Source organism: Myotis brandtii, unplaced genomic scaffold (genome assembly GCF_000412655.1).
Source record: "Myotis brandtii unplaced genomic scaffold, ASM41265v1 scaffold550, whole genome shotgun sequence".
Taxonomy (NCBI): domain Eukaryota; kingdom Metazoa; phylum Chordata; class Mammalia; order Chiroptera; family Vespertilionidae; genus Myotis; species Myotis brandtii.
The window spans coordinates 110,814-130,171 of NW_005370043.1; the positions used below are offsets into that span (position 1 = coordinate 110,814).

Sequence of the window (19,358 nt, forward strand, 5' to 3'; positions counted from 1 at the left end):
TCCCCTCTCCTCTCCCCTTCCTTTCTTTCTGTCTCTCCCTGATGTACTTTGTTGCAGACCTCATATAATTAACAGTGAGGCTTCTGGTTCTAGGAGTAAGGATGACAAAATACAGAATTCGATGAGTTCAAAGTTGTTGGCCATGCTGATTGTCAGTAACCACCATATGCAATAAAAAAAGCATCTTTTTTTACTTGTCTGTCTATAATAACTACCTTTCTTTCTGGGTAACCAGCGTGACAGTATGGAGACCAGATGAAAGAAAGCATGCTTCTTGGGCTTAAGGTCAAGGTTAAAATGACACCTTCAGATTGTGTTGTATTTTTTCTAACCCATTTCCCTTAGATGGGCAGAGATGAGACCTCAGGCTAAGCTGCTTTGCTCAAGAATAAAAGTTGCCGAGTTAGCCTGGACTCTCCTGATGATATCTGTCTTGAGAGCCTAACTGAAGTGGCGAGTGAAGGGGAAACGCTTCACTACAGAAGAGGGAGTCAGGGTGTCCAGTCGCTAATACCTGTGGACACTTTGTTTCTTCCCTGTGTAGCAGACAGCACCACTTGCCTCAATGGGCTTTGTTTATGGAGAGGCCCGTGGGACCAGGAGTGCTCCATCTACAACAAGACCGAGGAAGACAGGGGTCTCCACCTCCCCCGCTTTGTCCCTCTGCAGATTCCTCCTCACTCCTTCTATGGCATTTACTGCAGATCTCAACCCCAATAAACAGGTGCTGTCCCATCACCATGTTTATTTTTAATGCTTGCTCTGCGGTTATCTCATAGGGCACTTTTGGCTCTGCAGCATTTATTGAGCACTACAGTAAACTGGTATAAACTCGGACAAAATGCCAGGAGAATGATAAGCCAGTGACATTTCTGACTCTCTCTGTAGAAAATGTTGACAAAGGCTGCATTTGGCGATTGTATTTCAGAAAGCTAACATTGTGTTGCTGACATCACAGTGGACTGGACCAGGGAGGGGATGTTTTATTTGCATTCTTGACATTGGTAATTCTCAGATTTTATTCATAAATGGCTCCTACATGTGATGCCAGCTGAAGATACCGTGAGTGTAGATACAGGAGGCTGGCTTTATCTCGTTTTCATCAACAGAGCTGGATCTGGGATGGCCTGAGGGCCTTCCCCTCACACTTTGCTTTGACAGGTAGGACTACACATAGATAGATGGGGACACGGTTCTTTTCAGTTGTTTATAAACTTGAGCACTTAACTTTCTTCAATGGCCTTTTGCATCAAATACAAAACCTTAAACGTGGTGCATACAGGGCCCCTGCCTAGCCTTTTATTGTATCTTCTACTACTCTCCTCTGAAAACATTAGAGTCACGCTATTGACTTACTAGTTGATGCCTATCTGGGTCATCCTCTCTCTGACCTAGGACTTTTTTACCTTCTATGCTCTTCCACCCCCTCTATATTGCATCTCCTTTAAGATTCAATCCATTTACTCTAAAGCCTTCCTGTTCCTTCCTTCTCCCCCAGGTCTCTCTCTGCAAGTGAAAGGACAGCAATCCTGTGTCTTCAAGAGCACCTCGTATATTAGAACCCCGTCTCATTGGGTTATTGTCTCTTCCATAGTTCGGAGGCTTCTATGGGCAGAGCATCTGTTGCTCTTGTTCTTATCACGTTGTAGGGCATTGAGATGTTTCACTGAGTGCATAAGTGTTTTTATTCATTCATGTACCTCATCTTTGAGCTGTTGACTCTTTTTTTTTTTGGTCTATTGATTTATGATGATTAATCATTTCTGCTAATAGGGTACCCGTGATCTCTCAAGAAGCTTTTATTACCAACATTAATTTTAATTTTGAGATGAGTATTAATATTCTCCATCTGTCTCCTGAATAAGAAAGGGAAAGAAGAGAAGAAAGAAATCAGATGCATTTCTGAGCCCTTGCTATGTGCCAGGAATCTGCTAAGTGCTTTAGGATGTATATTCTAGGAAAACGTATTTTAGCCTCATTTTATAAGTGAAAAAATATCAAAGTACAGAGAAGTTAAGTGACTTGCCAAATGTCACACGCACAGATAAAGTGATAAATGCTGATATGGCTGGTTGTGCACTTCTTCTGTATCCAAAAACATTCAGTAAACATGTGTTGGATATCTATACATGGAATGCTTGGTGCCTACATGGAAATTCGGAAAGGTTTGAGCTTGTCTGTGAATAAGAGGGATAGACAAATGAGTCACCAGTTGAAACCTGGCCTCATTTATGCCGTGCAAATGTACGCCTATGGTTCTGGAAGTGTCAAAAGTGAACCAGCTTAGCTTAAGTGGCACCCCTGCTAGGAAGCCAGTTTTCAACTTCACGTGTCTGCAGCTGAGCCATGACTGTAAGTGTTAACAAGGCAGAAGGAGGTCAGAAGGCTTTCTAGACACAGATGCAAGGACACGCAAAGACCTGCAGACTTCCCTTCTGTGAAATTCAGTTCAAGAAGGGAATTCTCTCAAATAGACCTAAAGGCAATATGAAGATATAAAGATACAGCCGCCCTGTTGCCTTTTCATATCATGAAAGGACCACATTTTTCCTCTCGTATTTATGGAGAGATTCTTTCTGACCAAAGGGAAAGAAGAGAAGGAGCTTTCCATAAAGGGCCAACCAGATGGATCAGATATATAGGAAATATGGACGCAGTGTAAAAGTGTTACCTATGTATTTATCGAGGAAACTTTTTTTCCCTCTATGCTCTGGTAAGCACAGACAGTTTACTGATAAAAAATGAGCAGCTGCCTTTCTGGAGCCCAGAGAAATCAGAGAAGCATTTATGTAAAGAGGTCCAGCCAACCATGATGAAGCAAGACTGGGACATGTGCACAGGGCAGGCTAGAAGCATCAAGCAAAGGTGCCCCACACTCTGTACTTATTACTAGCTAGACATACTTTAAGCCATTCTCTTTTTTGTATCCTCACCCAAGGATATTTTTCCATTGATTTTTAGGGAGAGTGGGAAGGGTGGGGAGGTGACACAGAGAGAGAAACATCGATGTGAGAGAGAGACACATCGATTGGTTGCCTCCTGCATGCACCTGCAACCAAGGTACATGCCCTTGACCGGAATTGAAGCTGGGACCCTTCAGTCCACAGGCTGATGCTCTAGCCATTAAACTAAACCGGCTAGGGCTTGAAGCCATTCTTGACATCTCACTCTGAAAATAAGATGAAGAGAACATTTTGCATTAAATTTTATGTTTATGCTGTTTTTCTTTGGTTTATCATTTTTAGCATTATTTAGGTAAAATTGGCAAATAGAATTATATTTAAAGTGTATAATGTGTACACTGTGAAAGGGTACTTTGAGTTATTACATCCATCACCTCACATGTTTAACTTTTTTGTGTGTGAGTGTGAATCCATAATTTCTACCCTCTTAGCAAACTACAACTATAAACACAGTATTAGCAACTGTAGTCACCCATTTTTAGCATTACTTAGGTAAAATTGGCAAATAGAATTATATTTAAAGTGTATAATGTGTACACTGTGAAAGGGTACTTTGAGTTATTACATCCATCACCTCACATGTTTAACTTTTTTGTGTGTGAGTGTGAATCCATAATTTCTACCCTCTTAGCAAACTACAACTATAAACACAGTATTAGCAACTGTAGTCACCATGTTATTATACATTAGATCCTCAGACCTTATTCATTTTAAAATGGAAAACTTGTGCCCTTTTACTTACCATCCTCTCCCCATTTCCCCCTTTCCCCAGCCCCTAGCAACCATCTATCTATCATCATCATCATCAAGTACAATATGTGGTCTTAAAATGTACAGAAAACCACCAAACTGCAGTTCCAACCAACATTTATAAATGGGCTAGAGAATGATACGTTGTTCAGTGTACCCATGAGCTTCTGTAAGGTGCCTGGTCAATGCTGGGACCATTAAAACCAGCACCTCTGCAGACATTTAGCATGGCTTGGTGTCCGCTTTTGAGAATTCACTAGTGCTACACATAAAAGCAGCAATAATTCTTTATAGCCTGGAGGTACTCCTAGACTGCAAGAACATGGGTGAGAGCACATTAGCAAATAAAAATAGTTGGAAACTCGGTGGTTTTAGCTTGAAAGCTTTATTTTGTTGTTGCAGTTGTTTTATTACGGATGGACAAGTATTCAAGCAGGGTACAGGAGCCGGTTAGGCCCAGCAGACGCTGGAGAAACAAAGGGCTCTGTGCTGTCCCCGCCTCATTTCCTTAATTAAGAGGGACAGCCCCTTGAAACAACAGCTGCTGCCCTTACATACATCAAAAGATCTTAAGAAGCTACTGCTTTTATTGATTTGGGGCCATGAGCACTTGAAACGATGCAACTGGGCTCAGAGTCATCATTTTGCCTCCCATGGACACTAAGCATAAGCCAAGCAGATAGGTTCACTTGCTAGTTTCAACACTGTGTTTCGGGGATGCCAGTCTTCTAGGAATAACTGGTGCTACTCATTGCAAGGAAGGAACTCTGAGCACGCAACATGGGAGGTGAACAGTGGGTAACTGCCCAGTTGTAATTCGCAAAACCCAGTTAACTATTGGGTTTTCTAGTTTGAGGCCTGTCAGGGAGCTTGTTTGCTTTTTAATGCTGGTGACCATGGCCTTGTCAGGAGAGGTCAGCTCTGGATCCAGTCAATGCTTCAGTATGGAAGTGGAGGGCCACTGTCCCTGGACAAGCAGTCCCAGCAAAACTTAACTGAAATGGGGGTGAAGGTGTCACTGTCTGCCTGTATTCAGATTCCAGTGATGAAATTCACACACGCATGTGCCCTTGTCTCTTTGGGGTAAATTATAAACCCTTATTGGGGCAGTTCTGCTTTCTGGAAGAAGAAAGCAGGACTTAATGTTATGAGCATAGACTAAATTTCAAGCCATCTATCAATCAGAAAACTTACTGACAGTGATAATAGGGCCGTCAGGAGACTTATTTTATTTTAAGATGAAGAGAGACTAAGCCATCTAGGTTTCAGAGCCTTTGAGTTGGGAAAAATGGGTTCAAGTAAGAAGAGTTATGGGAATGCCCTTAGGATAATGATTAATTTACTTATTTTGAAGAGCTCACAAGCCATTATACAATCTCCCTCCCTCCCTTTCTTCTCTCTTTCTTCCCTTCCTTCCTTTATCCCTTCATTCATTTATTTCTTCCTTCTTTCCTTCAACATTTAATTAGTATAGCTCAAGCCTACATATAGAAAAAAAATCTCCACTAGCTCTCAGTTGGGGCTGGGGGTGGGGTGGGGTATGCAAGTTGGAGAAGGGGCTGAGTTGATCTGGGGGAGGACACAAAAATTATGATAACAAACTCTTACAGGATTTATATCAAAATATTTGTTGGTAGGGGGAGAATGATTTTCCTGGTGTAACTGGGAAATATTCAATGGAGGAAGTGACTTTCAGTTGTGTCTTCAAATTAGAGTCAAAGAAAATTAGGTGAAACTGGAGAAGAGCATTTCAAGTTGAAGACAGAAACTTCCCGAGGCTTACAGAGGGCTGAGAAGCTAGCGGGCACTTATGGGGGATTGGCAATCTTTCAATGTGCCTGGAGATGGGGCAGTGCCCTGAGATGGGGCAGCAGAAGTGAGATGGGACCCATCAGGTAGGGCCCCACTGCGTCCTGACTCTGAGGAGTACTTTTTAAAATCTTTATTGTTGAAAGTATTATATATATATATTCTCTTTTTTCTGCTATTGAACCCTTACATCCTGTCCCCTCTCCCCCCAAGGCCTCCACCACCTATTATCTGTGTCCATGGGTAACATTGGTATGTTCTCACATGGTTTTTTAAAATCTTTATTGTTGAGAGTATTATATATATATATTCCCTTTTTTCTGCCATTGAACCCTTACATCCTGTCCCCTCTCCCCCAAGGCCTCCACCACCTATTGTCTGTGTCCATGGGTAACATTGGTATGTTCTCACATGGATGTGACGGCCAGGCTTCACTAGTTCAGGGCAGACAGAGGTGCAGTTTTGAGGCATGTGATTATTTCCATGTAGAAATGAAACAAATTGAATGGAAGTTCTGCAGATCCTGATGAAAGCAAATTATAGACGGTCCCACATTTAATTCATCTTCCTGTATAGAAGTCTGAGAGAGAGAGTATGATCACCGGTATTACTTCTGTAACAAAATAATTGTTTTCGATTTAATATGGCTCGCTGCAAGATTACACTACATAATATGTGTCTCTGAGGCATTTTAAATAGGCCTTTATTTTATTTACACATATAGTTTCGGGCACATACCATAGTGATACATCTGTATTTGTCCCTAACATTGGTCCAACAGTAAAGAGAATGGTTATTCTTTTGCTATACTGCATTCACATTGGTTGGGTCATGTGTTTTGTTTTGTTTTCATAGTTCATAGGGTAGCAGTAGGTAGTTCTGCAAATTTCAAATGAGAGAATTAATTAGATCACTTTGCTATGCAATCACTGTTCAAGTCAGGCAGCTAAAACCACCTGCCTGGCATTGCCTGATAAGTCTTGAAAGTTTAATACACTGTCAGGGAGATGGTTGCCGGAGACCACGTGCCATGCGTAGGACTTATTGAAAAGCCTGAGCTAATAACACACAGTATCTCTGCCAGAGTCAAGCCTGGACTCCACTGAAGAAAGGTTTCATTATTGTTTTTATGTGAAGTGGAAATTTTGCTGTCAGACTTTACAAGTAAACAGGGTAGATGTGCCCCAAGGATGGTAGTTTTAGAATCCTGTGGACATCAGTAGTCCGCAGGCTCAGCTGAGCTTCTCTAAGGCACGTGTGAAGTTGCTAAGGTTGATGTTCCTTTTCATGTTTCTTCACTTTTTAGGTCTGTGATGGGCTCCAACAAGGAACCAGATCTTGTGCATCTCGAGGCCAGAACTGTGGATGGTCGTAAGTAAATCAAGTTTTCCAAGGTGTTCACAGTGATACTAGTTTGATCAATCCACCACGAACCACGTCTGTGTTCAGGAAAATCGTTGGCAATAATCCAACTCATTTGGACATGAGGACTTTTCCAGCTTGTAGTAATTCAGAATTGTCTTAATCATTTTTGACAACTCTCATTCAATCAGGCTCTTTTGCTTTCCTAGTAATGTGAAAATTCAAAATTCCTTATTTCTACCATGTTTTATTGTTGTGATTGCTGATGCTTTGTTTTGATTGGTTTTTCCTGTTTCCTTATTTTATTGGATGTCGTTCGAGCAATGCCCCCCCTGTCTTGTTCGGAGACACACAAAGCATTTAGAGGGCATAGGGGAGAGAAGAATCATCCTGTGTGTCCCTATGATAAGCAGCGGGAGGGCAAAGTATGCACCTTAGGTGTTCAGAGCAGCCCTAGCTAGGCCATCCACAGTGAAGGACTCCACGTGATGTGAAGATCATGGCTTTAGGTACATGACCGAGAGGAAAGTAAGGTGCAAATCTAGAATTTAAACCCTTGTCTGAAAAAATCAAGTCCGCTCACTAATTGTGTGACCTTGAAAAATCTACTTAGACTCTTTACGCCTCGGCTTCTTCACTGTAAATTAAATAAGTTAACAAAAATGTGTCCTATAGTAGCTAACATTTACAGAGCACTTACCCTGGACCAAGAATTATGTTAAACACTTTATCTCCTTTAGCACAAGGAATCCTCACAATTTGTGGGTTGTTGTTCCTGTTTTGCAGATGAGGAAATCAAGTCATAGAAAGTTTAACAAACATATTTAAACAACAGCAGTATACCATTTCTTCTTCTTCTCTGGTCCTGAGTTTCTCCTGAAGGTCTGAGAGTTGACGGGGTACCACTAGGTCTAAGATTGGGCACTAAAGGTGAAAAGGACGAAGGGAAAAGGGACATGCATAGAAGAAAGGGATGAGGAAGGAAAAGACAGGGGGAGAAAGAGGCCCCAATGTAGAGGAGATAAAGAGAATGGACTGTCCACAGTTACCACTGAGCAATGAGGCTGTTAGAGGTTGTCCGACACGGAGCAAGAGAATGGTAATTCAGTTATGGAGACATTTCCTATCTCAAAAGTATCCCTCACAATTCAAAAGCATCACTGTCACTGGCGCCTGCGCCTGTCTACTTGTCCTCAGCTCTTTGAACACAAAGACAGCAGCGATGCCTGCACTTTACCAGCTGACAATTTAAAAGTCATCCCTGCAGCCCAGACTCTTCAGAAATCACATGTGCTCTGCACCTCTGCACACACCATGAGATTCTGCATCTCTAGAGATTTTGCTTCCCTTTCAGAGAATGAATATATTCTTTGGCAGAATCAATGGGAGGATAGGTCAGGGACCAGCACCTTCCTCCTTTTTAAATTTAGGCAGGGTAGTGGTATACCATGGCATCTGCCCCACCCTGTGCCTGGCACAGAATGAGTGGAGACACCTCCATTGCCCTGCAGCTGATTATTTTATCTTGGATCCCAAGGTTCATTTCTTACTACCCAATAGCCAGAGCAGCCTTTTCCTAAGGTAAAAGCAATCCTGTCATTTGTTTCAAGCTTTGATTGACTTCCCACTGCTCTGGCGATGAAGAGCCAAGTTCTCACCTTGACCTTTAGCTGCAGCATAAGCTGGTCCCTGCCCATTTCCTCAGCCGCATCTCACTCTAACCCTGTCCTCACTCCTTGCCTACAAACCCTTGAATTTGCTTTCAAGTCGTGGACCACCCAGGTTTCTAGGTCTTAGTTTAAGGCCCAGATGCCACTGTTTCCTCTGCCTGGAATGCCCTCCCCCCTTCCCTGATGAATTCAGTGTAATTAATTGCTATAAGTGTTTCAGATCTCAAATTAAGCATCCATTTCTATTTTTTTAACTTTTCACTTTGAAATAAATTTAGACTCACATAAAAGTTGTAAAGAGTAGTCACGTTCCCCTGGACTTTTCAACCAGCTTCCCCTAAAGATAGCATCCAGTAAACCCAGAGAACTATAACAAAATCCTGGAAAGTATCATTTCCCAGGGGAAGTCTTTCTTGAACTCCCAATCCAAACCAGTTTCTCAATTTGTTTGCTTTCATCCAACTCTAATATTTTTCTTTATTGTGCTCATCTCAGTTTTTTTTAAAAAAACATATTCTAATGATCTTTTACAGAGAGGAAGGAGAGGGATAGAGAGTTAGAAACATCGATGAGAGAGGAACATCGATCAGCTGCCTCCTGCACACTCCCTACTGGGTATGTGCCCGCAACCAAGGTACATGCCCTTGACCGGAATCGAACCTGGGACCCTTGAGTCTGCAGGCCGACGCTCTATCCACTGAGCCAAACCGGTTAGTGCTCATCTCAGTTTTTAATCGCATATTCTATTTCTGTGATGATTGGATCACAGTGTTTTCTCTCTACCAGTAAGTGCTATGGGTGCAGGGGGCATGTATCCCTTTGTTCAATACTCCGTCTCCAGCACATGCCACAGTGTCTACATGTAGATAGAGCTTAATAAATATTTATTCAATGAATGAATGCATAGTTGACCAAGTGTCAGGGTAACCAGCTGCCTACCTAACCTCACTTACAGATCCCACCTAGGGACCTTGTTAGAATGTAAATTCTGATGTAGGAGGGGCCCAACAGTCTGCATTCCTAACAAGCTCCCTGGTGAAGCTGATGATGCTGGTGGTGGAACATGCTTAGGGTCAGAAAGTCCCATAATAAAAACTAATGAAAGAGCTTCAGGGTCTGTCTCCCATGACTACACCCTTGTTTAGAAAGCTCTGGGTGGAATCCTAGATTGCTTTCCTTTCTGAACTTTTGGGGACGTGGCTGCTTTCTGGTTTGTGGCATTTAATGCCCATAACCCCATATCCTGAAAACGACAAGGCCATCACTTTCCCTGATCTGCGCTTTTTTTCCCCACCCAACATTATTCCTGTGTTCCCTGCAGGCATGGAGGTTGATAATGTCAAACTGTCATCTCAGGCTCAGCTTGCGCGAGGCATGAAATATATCAGTTCTAATTTTATTTATTTTATTTTACTTTTTTTGCAAAGGCAGCATCTTCAGAAACTATCCAAGAGTGAAAATTCAATAAAGGGATTTAATTTGAAAAGTTATCCCTGTCAAAACAAAGCAGAAAAAAAAATTACCTACCAATTGAAGAAAAGGATCTAAGCCTGACCTGACCGAATGTAAAAAATGAGATTTTTCTCGGTATCATGTCCTCCCTCCTCCTCCCTCCCCCCGCCCCTCCCTTCTTCTCTCTCTTTCTTCTTGGTATCTCTTTCTCCAACACAGTAACCCTGGCACCAAGTAAAAGAAACAGAGAGGAGGAGGAGGAGGAAGGAAAGAGCTCAGACAGCTCAGTCAGTAGCAAGGTGTTAGCAAATGTAGCTGAGAGTCATTTGCTCCAAGAATTCCAATATCTATATGTTTTCTCTTTCCCATTCCCTGATTGAAACCCCTCTTGATTCTCTATTTCTTCATTATTATTTAGTATATAATTTAAGTATATGGAAGTCATTGTTTATTTTCTAGGTTATGGGTCTTATAGGGAATGTGCAAAAATAATATAATACTTTTTAATTTGAACATTGTTGTTGTGTTTGTTTGTTTTCTCTGATTGTAATGGGTTTAGGGATTTTGTAGCCAAGGCACTGAGACATGTGACACAGGAAAAATTTGTTCACTTGCATATTTGGCTCATCCCCATGGGATGGGTTGCAAATGCTTATCTGGGTTTGTTACTCAAAGGTTAGTGTTAGTCTCATTTCACATCTCCCTAGATGACATTTTAATTACTATCTGTTTCATGGGAAGTCTCTGTATGTGAGGGAGGTGAGCTCTGGGAAGCATTGGCTTACAAGGCTCTATGACTGGCATAGACGTGTCATGCCCATTGTGCTGTGAGACCTGGATGTGTTGTAGTTTACAGTCATGTCAAGGATGTTATTCTTTCTTGTATCACCTCTGTCTTGGGAGACAAGCTGAATTACAACCTCAATTACAATCAATCACAGGAGGTATTATTGGAAACTTTTGAACATATTTCTTGAATGTGGCATTTGTTATTGGTCCCCACATTCAACTGAGAACACATTAGCAGGTCCTCATCCAGGAAACAAACATGTTAATGTTTACAAATCACACGTGTGTGTTTGTGTGTATGTGTGTGAGTGTGAATGTGTATACACCCACCCATGCATTGTATGCACACAGTACATTAAACCTGCTACCCATACATCAAAATAGTAAGAAGGAAACCTACATTCTATTGACTTACCTAATATATTGGGTATGTGTATGTAATGTACATAGTTACAGAGACAATGGGGACCAAACTGTTGGATTGAAAACTTTGTAAAAACTCCGTCTTATTTAAGTTTGCTGGTGTGGGAACCATAGCTCAGAGCCTGACACATTTAAAGTTTGTTGACTTAATAAATACATGTGTATGTCATAGTATAGGCATGATTTGGGGCTTTTAACCATAGGATATCTGGAGCCCTCTGGGGCTAATGGATGAGCATAAAAAATTCACTAACTTCCTGTAATTTTGTGCTACATATTATACATATACGTGATTTTGGAGAAAGAGGATATGACTTGCATCAGAATTCTTCACATGGCAATTTCACATGTATGCCTAATTCTATATTTTCTCTCATCTGTAAACATTATCTTGTAAAAGAACATGTAGTATCACATTTGACCTTCCTCACTTCCCGAATGAAAGGTTGAACTGGTGACTTGGAAGTCTCCATGCCAGTGGTGACCAGGGCTAGCACAGACAGGGGCCAGGACCATCACTGGCCTCGGGGTCTATTTGCATGAGTAAGTAACCTTGCAACAACCTGCCCAGGGACTAATCTCTTTCACTAGGGAAAAACAACCATGGCCCTTTAAGCAGCTGTGAAAATGACTGCTCAAAAACTCTTCCTGAAATGAACCACAAAGGAGAATTTCACAAGCTGAAATACAAGGAAACTCACAACTTTATATAACCATCATCCCACCAATGCTGGTCTTGGGTGAGAACTGGACACCTCATTTCTACTTACCATTTCCAGCCCTCCAGTCTAATTTCTACATGGAACAGCCTATGTATCAAAACCTGCAAAGGGCGAACACTGCTGAAATACACTGAGTGGCCAGATTATTATGACCACCTGACGTTTGTAGGCAAATTAGCTATAATTCCACGCTGAAGTTGCTAGAGGTCCAGATCATTATAAACGTCTGAATAGCACAACATACCTAAGTATCATTGCTGATCAAGTTCATCCTATCATGTTGATGGCGTATCCCAATGGAGATGGCTTCTTCCAACAAGACAATGCGCCATGCCACGGTGCTCGTATTGTGCAGGAGTGGTTTCAAGAACATGAGGGAGACTTTACCTTGCTTAGGTGGCCCCCACAATCACCAGATCTCAATCCAATTGAGCATTTGTGGACGAAGTTAAAAGAGCCATCAGGCAGCTAGTTCCACAACCATCAAATCTCACAGAACTGGACAGTGCTATTCATCAGGCATGGTGTCAGATTCCTCGAATCACCTTTCAACATCTCCTGGAGTCAATGCCAAGAAGAATCGCCGCAGTATTGAAGGCAAAAGGTGGCCCAACAATGTACTGATGGGGTGGTCATAATAATCTGGCCACTCAGTGTAAATACTGTGGGGAGGTGATAGAAACCTCAGTTCTCACCAGTCCTCAAGAGATTAGCGATGGGGTGTTTTGAGCTCTTACTATAAGCATAGATTACTTTTATACCAACAAGGGTAGCAAGGACAAAAAAAGGATAAGCAGTACTCAAGTGTATTCAGGGCTGATGTAGATCAATGCATGTGTGCACACACGTACATCACACACTCACAGATGATCATGTTGCAAAACTCTTACTCCAGTGCAGTGCTAGTGGATACAATCGCAAGTTAAAACTCTTTTCATATCAACACATACAAATTTAGCCCCTTCATGAGGAATCACTACATAGATTCCTCCTTATACAGTTTACTATAATTTAGTAAGTCACTATCCTGTTAATAGATACATACATGTTTGGCTATTTCAAACAGTGCTGACACCCATACACCCGTGAACATGCAAACTTACATAAGGAGCAAGCACTGCTGAGAGAGAAGTTACCAGCATCCTGGACTTGAGGATATATATTTGCTGTGGATGTTGTCACATTGCCCTCTGAAATAGTTGCATCAATGTACCCTCTCTCAAAATGAGAATGTCTGTGTTTGCAAGCCCTCAGTCACCCAGGACACTATGAACAATTTTTTAAACAGAATCTATCTACTGAGTAGAATGCATGGCATTATCTTTATTGTTTTAAATTGTATTCATTGAATTATGAGTGAAGTTAAGAATTTTTATTTTATTTTTTTTTTCTTGGCTATTTATATCTCCTCTCCAGTGAACCTTCAAAAGATATAAATTCTCTTTCATAGTCTAGGTAAGATGGACACTTTGGCATTTATATAAAAATTGAAAAATATCAACATTACCAACCCCCACTCCTGCCAAAGTCCCATCATTATCTCGCAAAATGACCTGGTTGAACCCCTCATTTCAGAGCCTTCATTTACCTTCTTTTTCAATCAGTTAATTTATTCATAGCTTCAAGGGAAGAGGTTAGAAGTTTGCATTTCTGCTCAGCCTCAGACTGATAGCTCCCCATCACTTGCCCACACACCAAACAGGCGCCTCTGTCCTCCTATCCTCATGTCAAGCATCAGGACTAGCTAGTACAGGGGCACCGGGCACTTTGCTTTTCTCTCTAGCAATGTCATTTTGATCCTGTTGTTCATTCTGCAAAAGTCTCTAGGTCTCAATTACTCCTGATTTCAACTTGGCCTCTCTGATTTAGTAGCTGAGAGACAAACTTGAACACTAACCAGCAAAGCGTGAAATAAGGTAACACGAGCTTCCACACACAGCAAGGGAAAACCTGAGTGGGGACATGCAACCACAGGCTCAGCTGAGCAGCTCTCACATCCGGTTCTTCGTACCCAGTTTGTGCTGTTTCCCCTGCATCCTGCCTGTCCACCCATCTATGCAGAGACCTGTGCCCTCTCAGTCCATCCTGAGGATGAGAGGACGGACGTGCACAAGAGACAGTTGTCATTCCCCTGGCCTCAACTCCAGGACAGAGGTCTGGCTTTCTGTTGGGTTCTCAGGATCCCCAGCGCACAGCAGCACCAGTGCACATAACATGTGTGTGTGGCAAAGTCCAAGTGTTTGGGAAATTCCTAATGCTTCTGACTCTTGCTTTAAAGAAAAAAAAAAGGAGCATCATAAAGATTGGGGCACTTTCTCAGACATCTCCTCCTTTCCTGCATGTTCTCAGGCAACATTGATGCTAGTCCCATGCCTTGTATTCCTATCATTTGCCTGGGATGCTGCAAGTCATACTTCTCATCTGCACTACTTACACCAACTCTTGGAAGTAGGCCGTGTTGTTATTTTCCTCATTTTAACTCTGAGGAAAACATGGCCTGCAATGATTAAATGGTTTTGCTGTTGCTTCCGGGCTAGAATTTGAAGCCAGGTCTGGCTCACTCCAGACCTATTATTCATTCATTCAATAAATATTGTTGGACATGTATGCTCCGGTAGGAACTCTTCTAGGCATGAATGATGGATAGTAGGGGCCATTGTAAAGGCCCTGCTCTCATCGAGTTTACCCTTTACTTAGGGGGACAGATCATAAACAAATGGATAATGCTGGGTGGTGATAAGTTCTAGAAAGAAAAACAAAGCAGAGGAATCTCTGGTAAGGTGACATTTGATATTTTAGCCAGTTCCTTATGGAAGTAAGGGAGAGGGCCATGTGTCTGCCTGATGGAAGAGACAGATGGAATAGGACATGTGAAGGATATGGAGTATGGGCACACTTGGCATGGTGAGGGATAGCAGGCAAGCCAGGTGGCTAGAATAGAGAGAGGGTAGCAAAATGTGTCATATGTCTTTGTCTATTTAAGTGACAGTGGTGTGGAAGGCAGGAATTGTACCTTATTGATCTTTGCCAAGCTACTACCACAGTCTAAGTATGATATTCAATGTTGAGGGCACCTGCATGGAAATTGGCATGCCCCTGTCTTCCTTCTCATGTCCTCAATTTCTAGCCCTGTGCTTGGTGAAATAATATGATCCCAGAACTTTCTCTGTAGTAGTCGTGGCCTCCTGAATGTCCAAAGGCTAACAATCAAAGGCAAGGTTTAGAAAGTCACACTAGATCAAAATCAAGAGCCTTCCTAGAAGAAACCACTGCTACGAGCTCCTCACACCAAAGGAGACCATTTGGTCTAAGTGAGTAATTTTCACAGAAATGTCTTCTCCTCTGCATAGTCTTTCAGGGGCCAAGGCTAGAGCTTCGCTTTTGAAGCTCTCAGTTTCTAACAGGCACATGCCAGAGAGGTCTCTGGAGCCTTGATGGGAATGAGCACCAGCATGTCGACACATGTGTGCCCACATGCATGCACACCTGCGTGTGTTGGGTGGGAACATTTTAATAAGAATGTTCTAAAACAAATAATAGAACCATAGAACGAACAAAAAGAAGATTTATCTGCAGAGGTATGTTCTCCTTAAAGTTAAAAATCGATGGGGTTGTGGAGGGAGCTACACAGTACTCATGCTTGCCTACACAGTTGATGGTGTTGTTTGAAATTAACCTTTTCCAGTATTAAAGCATATGGAAAGACTTGGTGCTAACTAAAGATTTGTTGACCGAGAGAATCAATGGATAGAGTCGCGGAGATCTGTGAGATACAGTTTCTGCTCTGTCATTTACTAGCATATGGGCTTCTACAAATCTCATCCCTACGTCTGGAGTGCAATTTTTGGTGAAGTTACAAAAGAAAAAGCAAGTGCTCTATTTAGAATAGTTCCTGACCCAGAGTAGAGGTCCTTTGGTTATTCCGGAGGTTAATGCTACTGCAGATGCCATCAGTGGAGACAGGCTGGGAAGGGAGAGGTCTGCCTGAGCTTCAGGAGAAACTCCGCAGAAGACCCAGGAAGGATATGGACAGGACAACAGGACCAGAAAAGACAGGTCAAACCGGGGGTACTCTGTGAATGAGCATAGGGTCTCAGCCTGGAATGGACACGCTATTTAGACATAGCAGAAGGCCTGAAGTCACAGACTTGCCAGCATCAGGGAGCTTTTTCTGGGCAGGAATGGAAGGAAACAGGTTTTAAGGGATAAAGCATAATAAAGACCTGTCAGGGCGTAAAGTAATAGTCTGTTTTTGACATCCTTTTTTAGTTCTAAAACTCTAATAACCTTCATTATATCGCTTAGTCAGTGACCGCAGAGTCACACAGTTTGTTGGAGATGGAGGTGGGATCTAGAACGTCACTGCAGCAGGAGGGAGGGCACGCAGGACAACACGGCACAGGCAGGCTGGCCCATGCGCTGGGCACCAAGGTCACGTCCAGGTCTGCCCTGGCCACCACCTTAAACTGCCTGCCCAGCATAGTTGCTACCCATTCATTATTTAAGGAGGATATTTTTCATGGCTTTTTGAAAAGTTACTTAAGAAAACTTTAACCTAAACCAAACATTGACTCCGGTAGAAATGTCTGTACTATACTTTACAGTTGGTTCCCTTGAGACACAGTGAGCAGTCCTAGTAATGGAAGAGGGAGGGGTTCAATAACTACAGGCACCTGTTTAGCACAGTCCAGCCATGCATTGGACCGAACATACTTATTACAAGTGCCACAGCCCCTGGCATGATGGCTCTTCGTCATCCCCACTTGACAGATCAGAGTTTAAAGAGGCCAAGTGTTTGCTCGGGTTTACCAAGCAAGCAGGCTCTGAGGTTGCAGCTAAACCCCTGCTCCTCTGCTCCAAGCCTGGCCTGTCAAAGGCAGCTTCCTTTAGATCCTCACGCATTTGGGAGGATGGGGATTCCATTATTCCAAACAGCAGCTGTTGCAGAGCGAGGATGCTTGAAAAGAGCCGCGCTGTGTCCTAATTACCTACGGCAAGGAAAACATCTGTGTGGGGAAAGTAATGAAATTAATTCTAAAGTCGAGCAGTTGCATACATTAATTGACGTTAATTAATGCCAAATTACACGATACTTCCTATGGAATCACATCATGCACTCCCTGGAATTGAATATGAAAAGAGTTCATCATACTTAATGCTATCACCGCCAGCCCGAGGGGAGGGGAGTGAGAGCGATTGGTCCCTGGTTAGGAAGCGCAGCCAGCTTCTTTCTGTTGCCGTTAGGAGGGGAAAGGGAAGGAACCAGAGCACTTGACCAAGGGCAGGCAGTGTGACACTGAGCCTTGCCCTTGGGCTTGAAATTTCACTCTGAGCAAGAAATGCTCTCCAGACCTCTTCCTGGGGCTTTTGTTGCATCACCCAGTTGTACATTTTGTACAGTCAGCCCCAGGATGGGCTCATTGCAGCAAGCCCCCCATGACCTCCTACCCGACCCAGGTGAGGGGTGCTGACCAGAGACTTGTATGCAGGTTGTCTGCCTCTCTCACGTTGCTGCCTCTATACTATTGTTGACATTTCATATACATCTTTTATTCATTTTTCCTGTGCAAACATACATCTATAGATATCTATATATACACCTGGCACAAAATCTGGTCCATATGCACATATTTTGGTAACCTACTTTTATGAAACTTTTATTTTGGAATAAATTTAAATAAACAGAAAAGTTCCCAAGACAGTACAGCTTTACCCAGCTTCTCCTAATGTTAACATCTTATACAGCCATGGTCTATTTTTTAAAACTAAAAAATGAACAGTGATAAAACATTAGTAATTAGTAACCTCTGTTTATAATGTAAACTATATTAAGCATTTCTGTATCACCTTATATACTCTTTAGAAGCAAGATTTTAATAGCAGCTCCTTAAAAGAACTCTCTCACTTTTTGTTTACTAGATCTGGATTTAAATGTCCCTTTCAACCAGTGGTGAGAAAGTAGGTAGACCTTGAATGGGAATAGACCCAAAAGGATTATGGGAACTTCTGAATCACATGAAGAAAGGATGAGCCAACAAATCCATTTTGGCTTTTCCAACAAAGAAACAGGGAGGAATGGGTATTGGACACCAACAGTACCTGATGCAGAGATACAGCTAGAGTACTCAAATCCAGTTCAACCAGTCTTTTAAAGGACCTACTATGTGCCGAAGACTGATATTTGTGAAAGCAAAAGAGAAAGCAGGGATTTTATCAATATTAATAACAACTGGCCTTTGTAAAAGTTTGAGTTTCAAAACATTTAGCATATGTTTTATTTATTTCAGTTAATTCTTACAGCCACACTACAAGATAGTTGACATTGGCATCTCCATTATGAATGAAGGTAGCAAGATTCAAGAAGACTATGATTTCCTTTGAACTATGCAGCTAATAAGTGACCACACCAGACAGAACTTAAGCCTAAGTCTCATAGTCACCAATTTCCATTGTTTCTATGACCCCAAGCTACCTTTGAAAAACAGAAGTCAACTAAAAATTGTAAAAGGGTCTGGTGGAGTGTGAAATTGTGAGGTAGAGATTTTGTGTGCTGTGGGGAGGATTGTTCTTGGAAGGGTTAAGTCCCAGAAATTGTCTTCAAGGACAAAGACCTTGAGTTATGCCCAAAAATGGAACTATTATAATGTCTGTAAAAGAGGATAGGAAAGGATCAGTAGAAGACTTTTCTTTAGTTCATCATTGGAAGTGATTTCAGCAGAACTAGATGGATTAAAGGACTTGAGAGCTATCCCCATTTGTCATTTATGCATGTGGCAGCCAGATGGAGGAAGGTTGAGGGTAAAGCTTTCCTCCATCAGTCACTGTTCAGATGGAGCACATGTGCTGGCCGCCCCTCGTGACTCTCCTGGCGGAATTCAGGGATACCCAGGTTCCTTCAGTAAACTTCCTGGAACTTTAATTAAAGGAAATTAGTGAACCCTTATATCCAACTGTATATGGTAATGCTACCCCCATTTCATGTAAATATATTTTGATTTATTTGAAAGAAAGGATTTTTGCATACATCACTGATGTGTTAAAATCAAATTCATTAAGCATCAACCAAGTAAAATGACTTTTTCATTCAAAAAGATACATTCCAATAAAGAGGCATGTGTCAATGAATATTTATTGCCTACTATGTGACAGTAATGTATTGCAACCCAGGTATGTGCCTTTGACCTGGAATCAAACCCGAGACCTATGGTGCGCAGGCGAACACTCTAACCACTGCAAACACAGGTCAAGGCAGGAGGAACATTTTAAGTAGAGGAAATACAAATGAAAATAAAGTGGTAGGAAGTTTGGCCCACTTTCTGAACATAAAGTAGGACAGATTAGAAGAATCACAGTGGGGAGAAGAAGGGATTAGCATGAGGGGAGGTTGCGTCGGTAGACAGTGGAGGGTTTGAATTTAT

The 19,358-nt window shown here is 42.1% G+C and overlaps 1 protein-coding gene across 1 annotated transcript in view; it reads left to right on the forward strand.

Moving 5' to 3' along the window:
• Nucleotides 1–19,358, forward strand: part of SORCS1 (sortilin-related VPS10 domain containing receptor 1) — a 236,399-nt gene that overhangs the window by 93,183 nt on the left and 123,858 nt on the right. Inside the window, exon 5 of the mRNA XM_005878302.2 lies at nt 6,829–6,893. Coding sequence (XP_005878364.1) covers nt 6,829–6,893 — 65 coding nt within the window. The remainder of the gene's footprint in view (nt 1–6,828; nt 6,894–19,358) is intronic.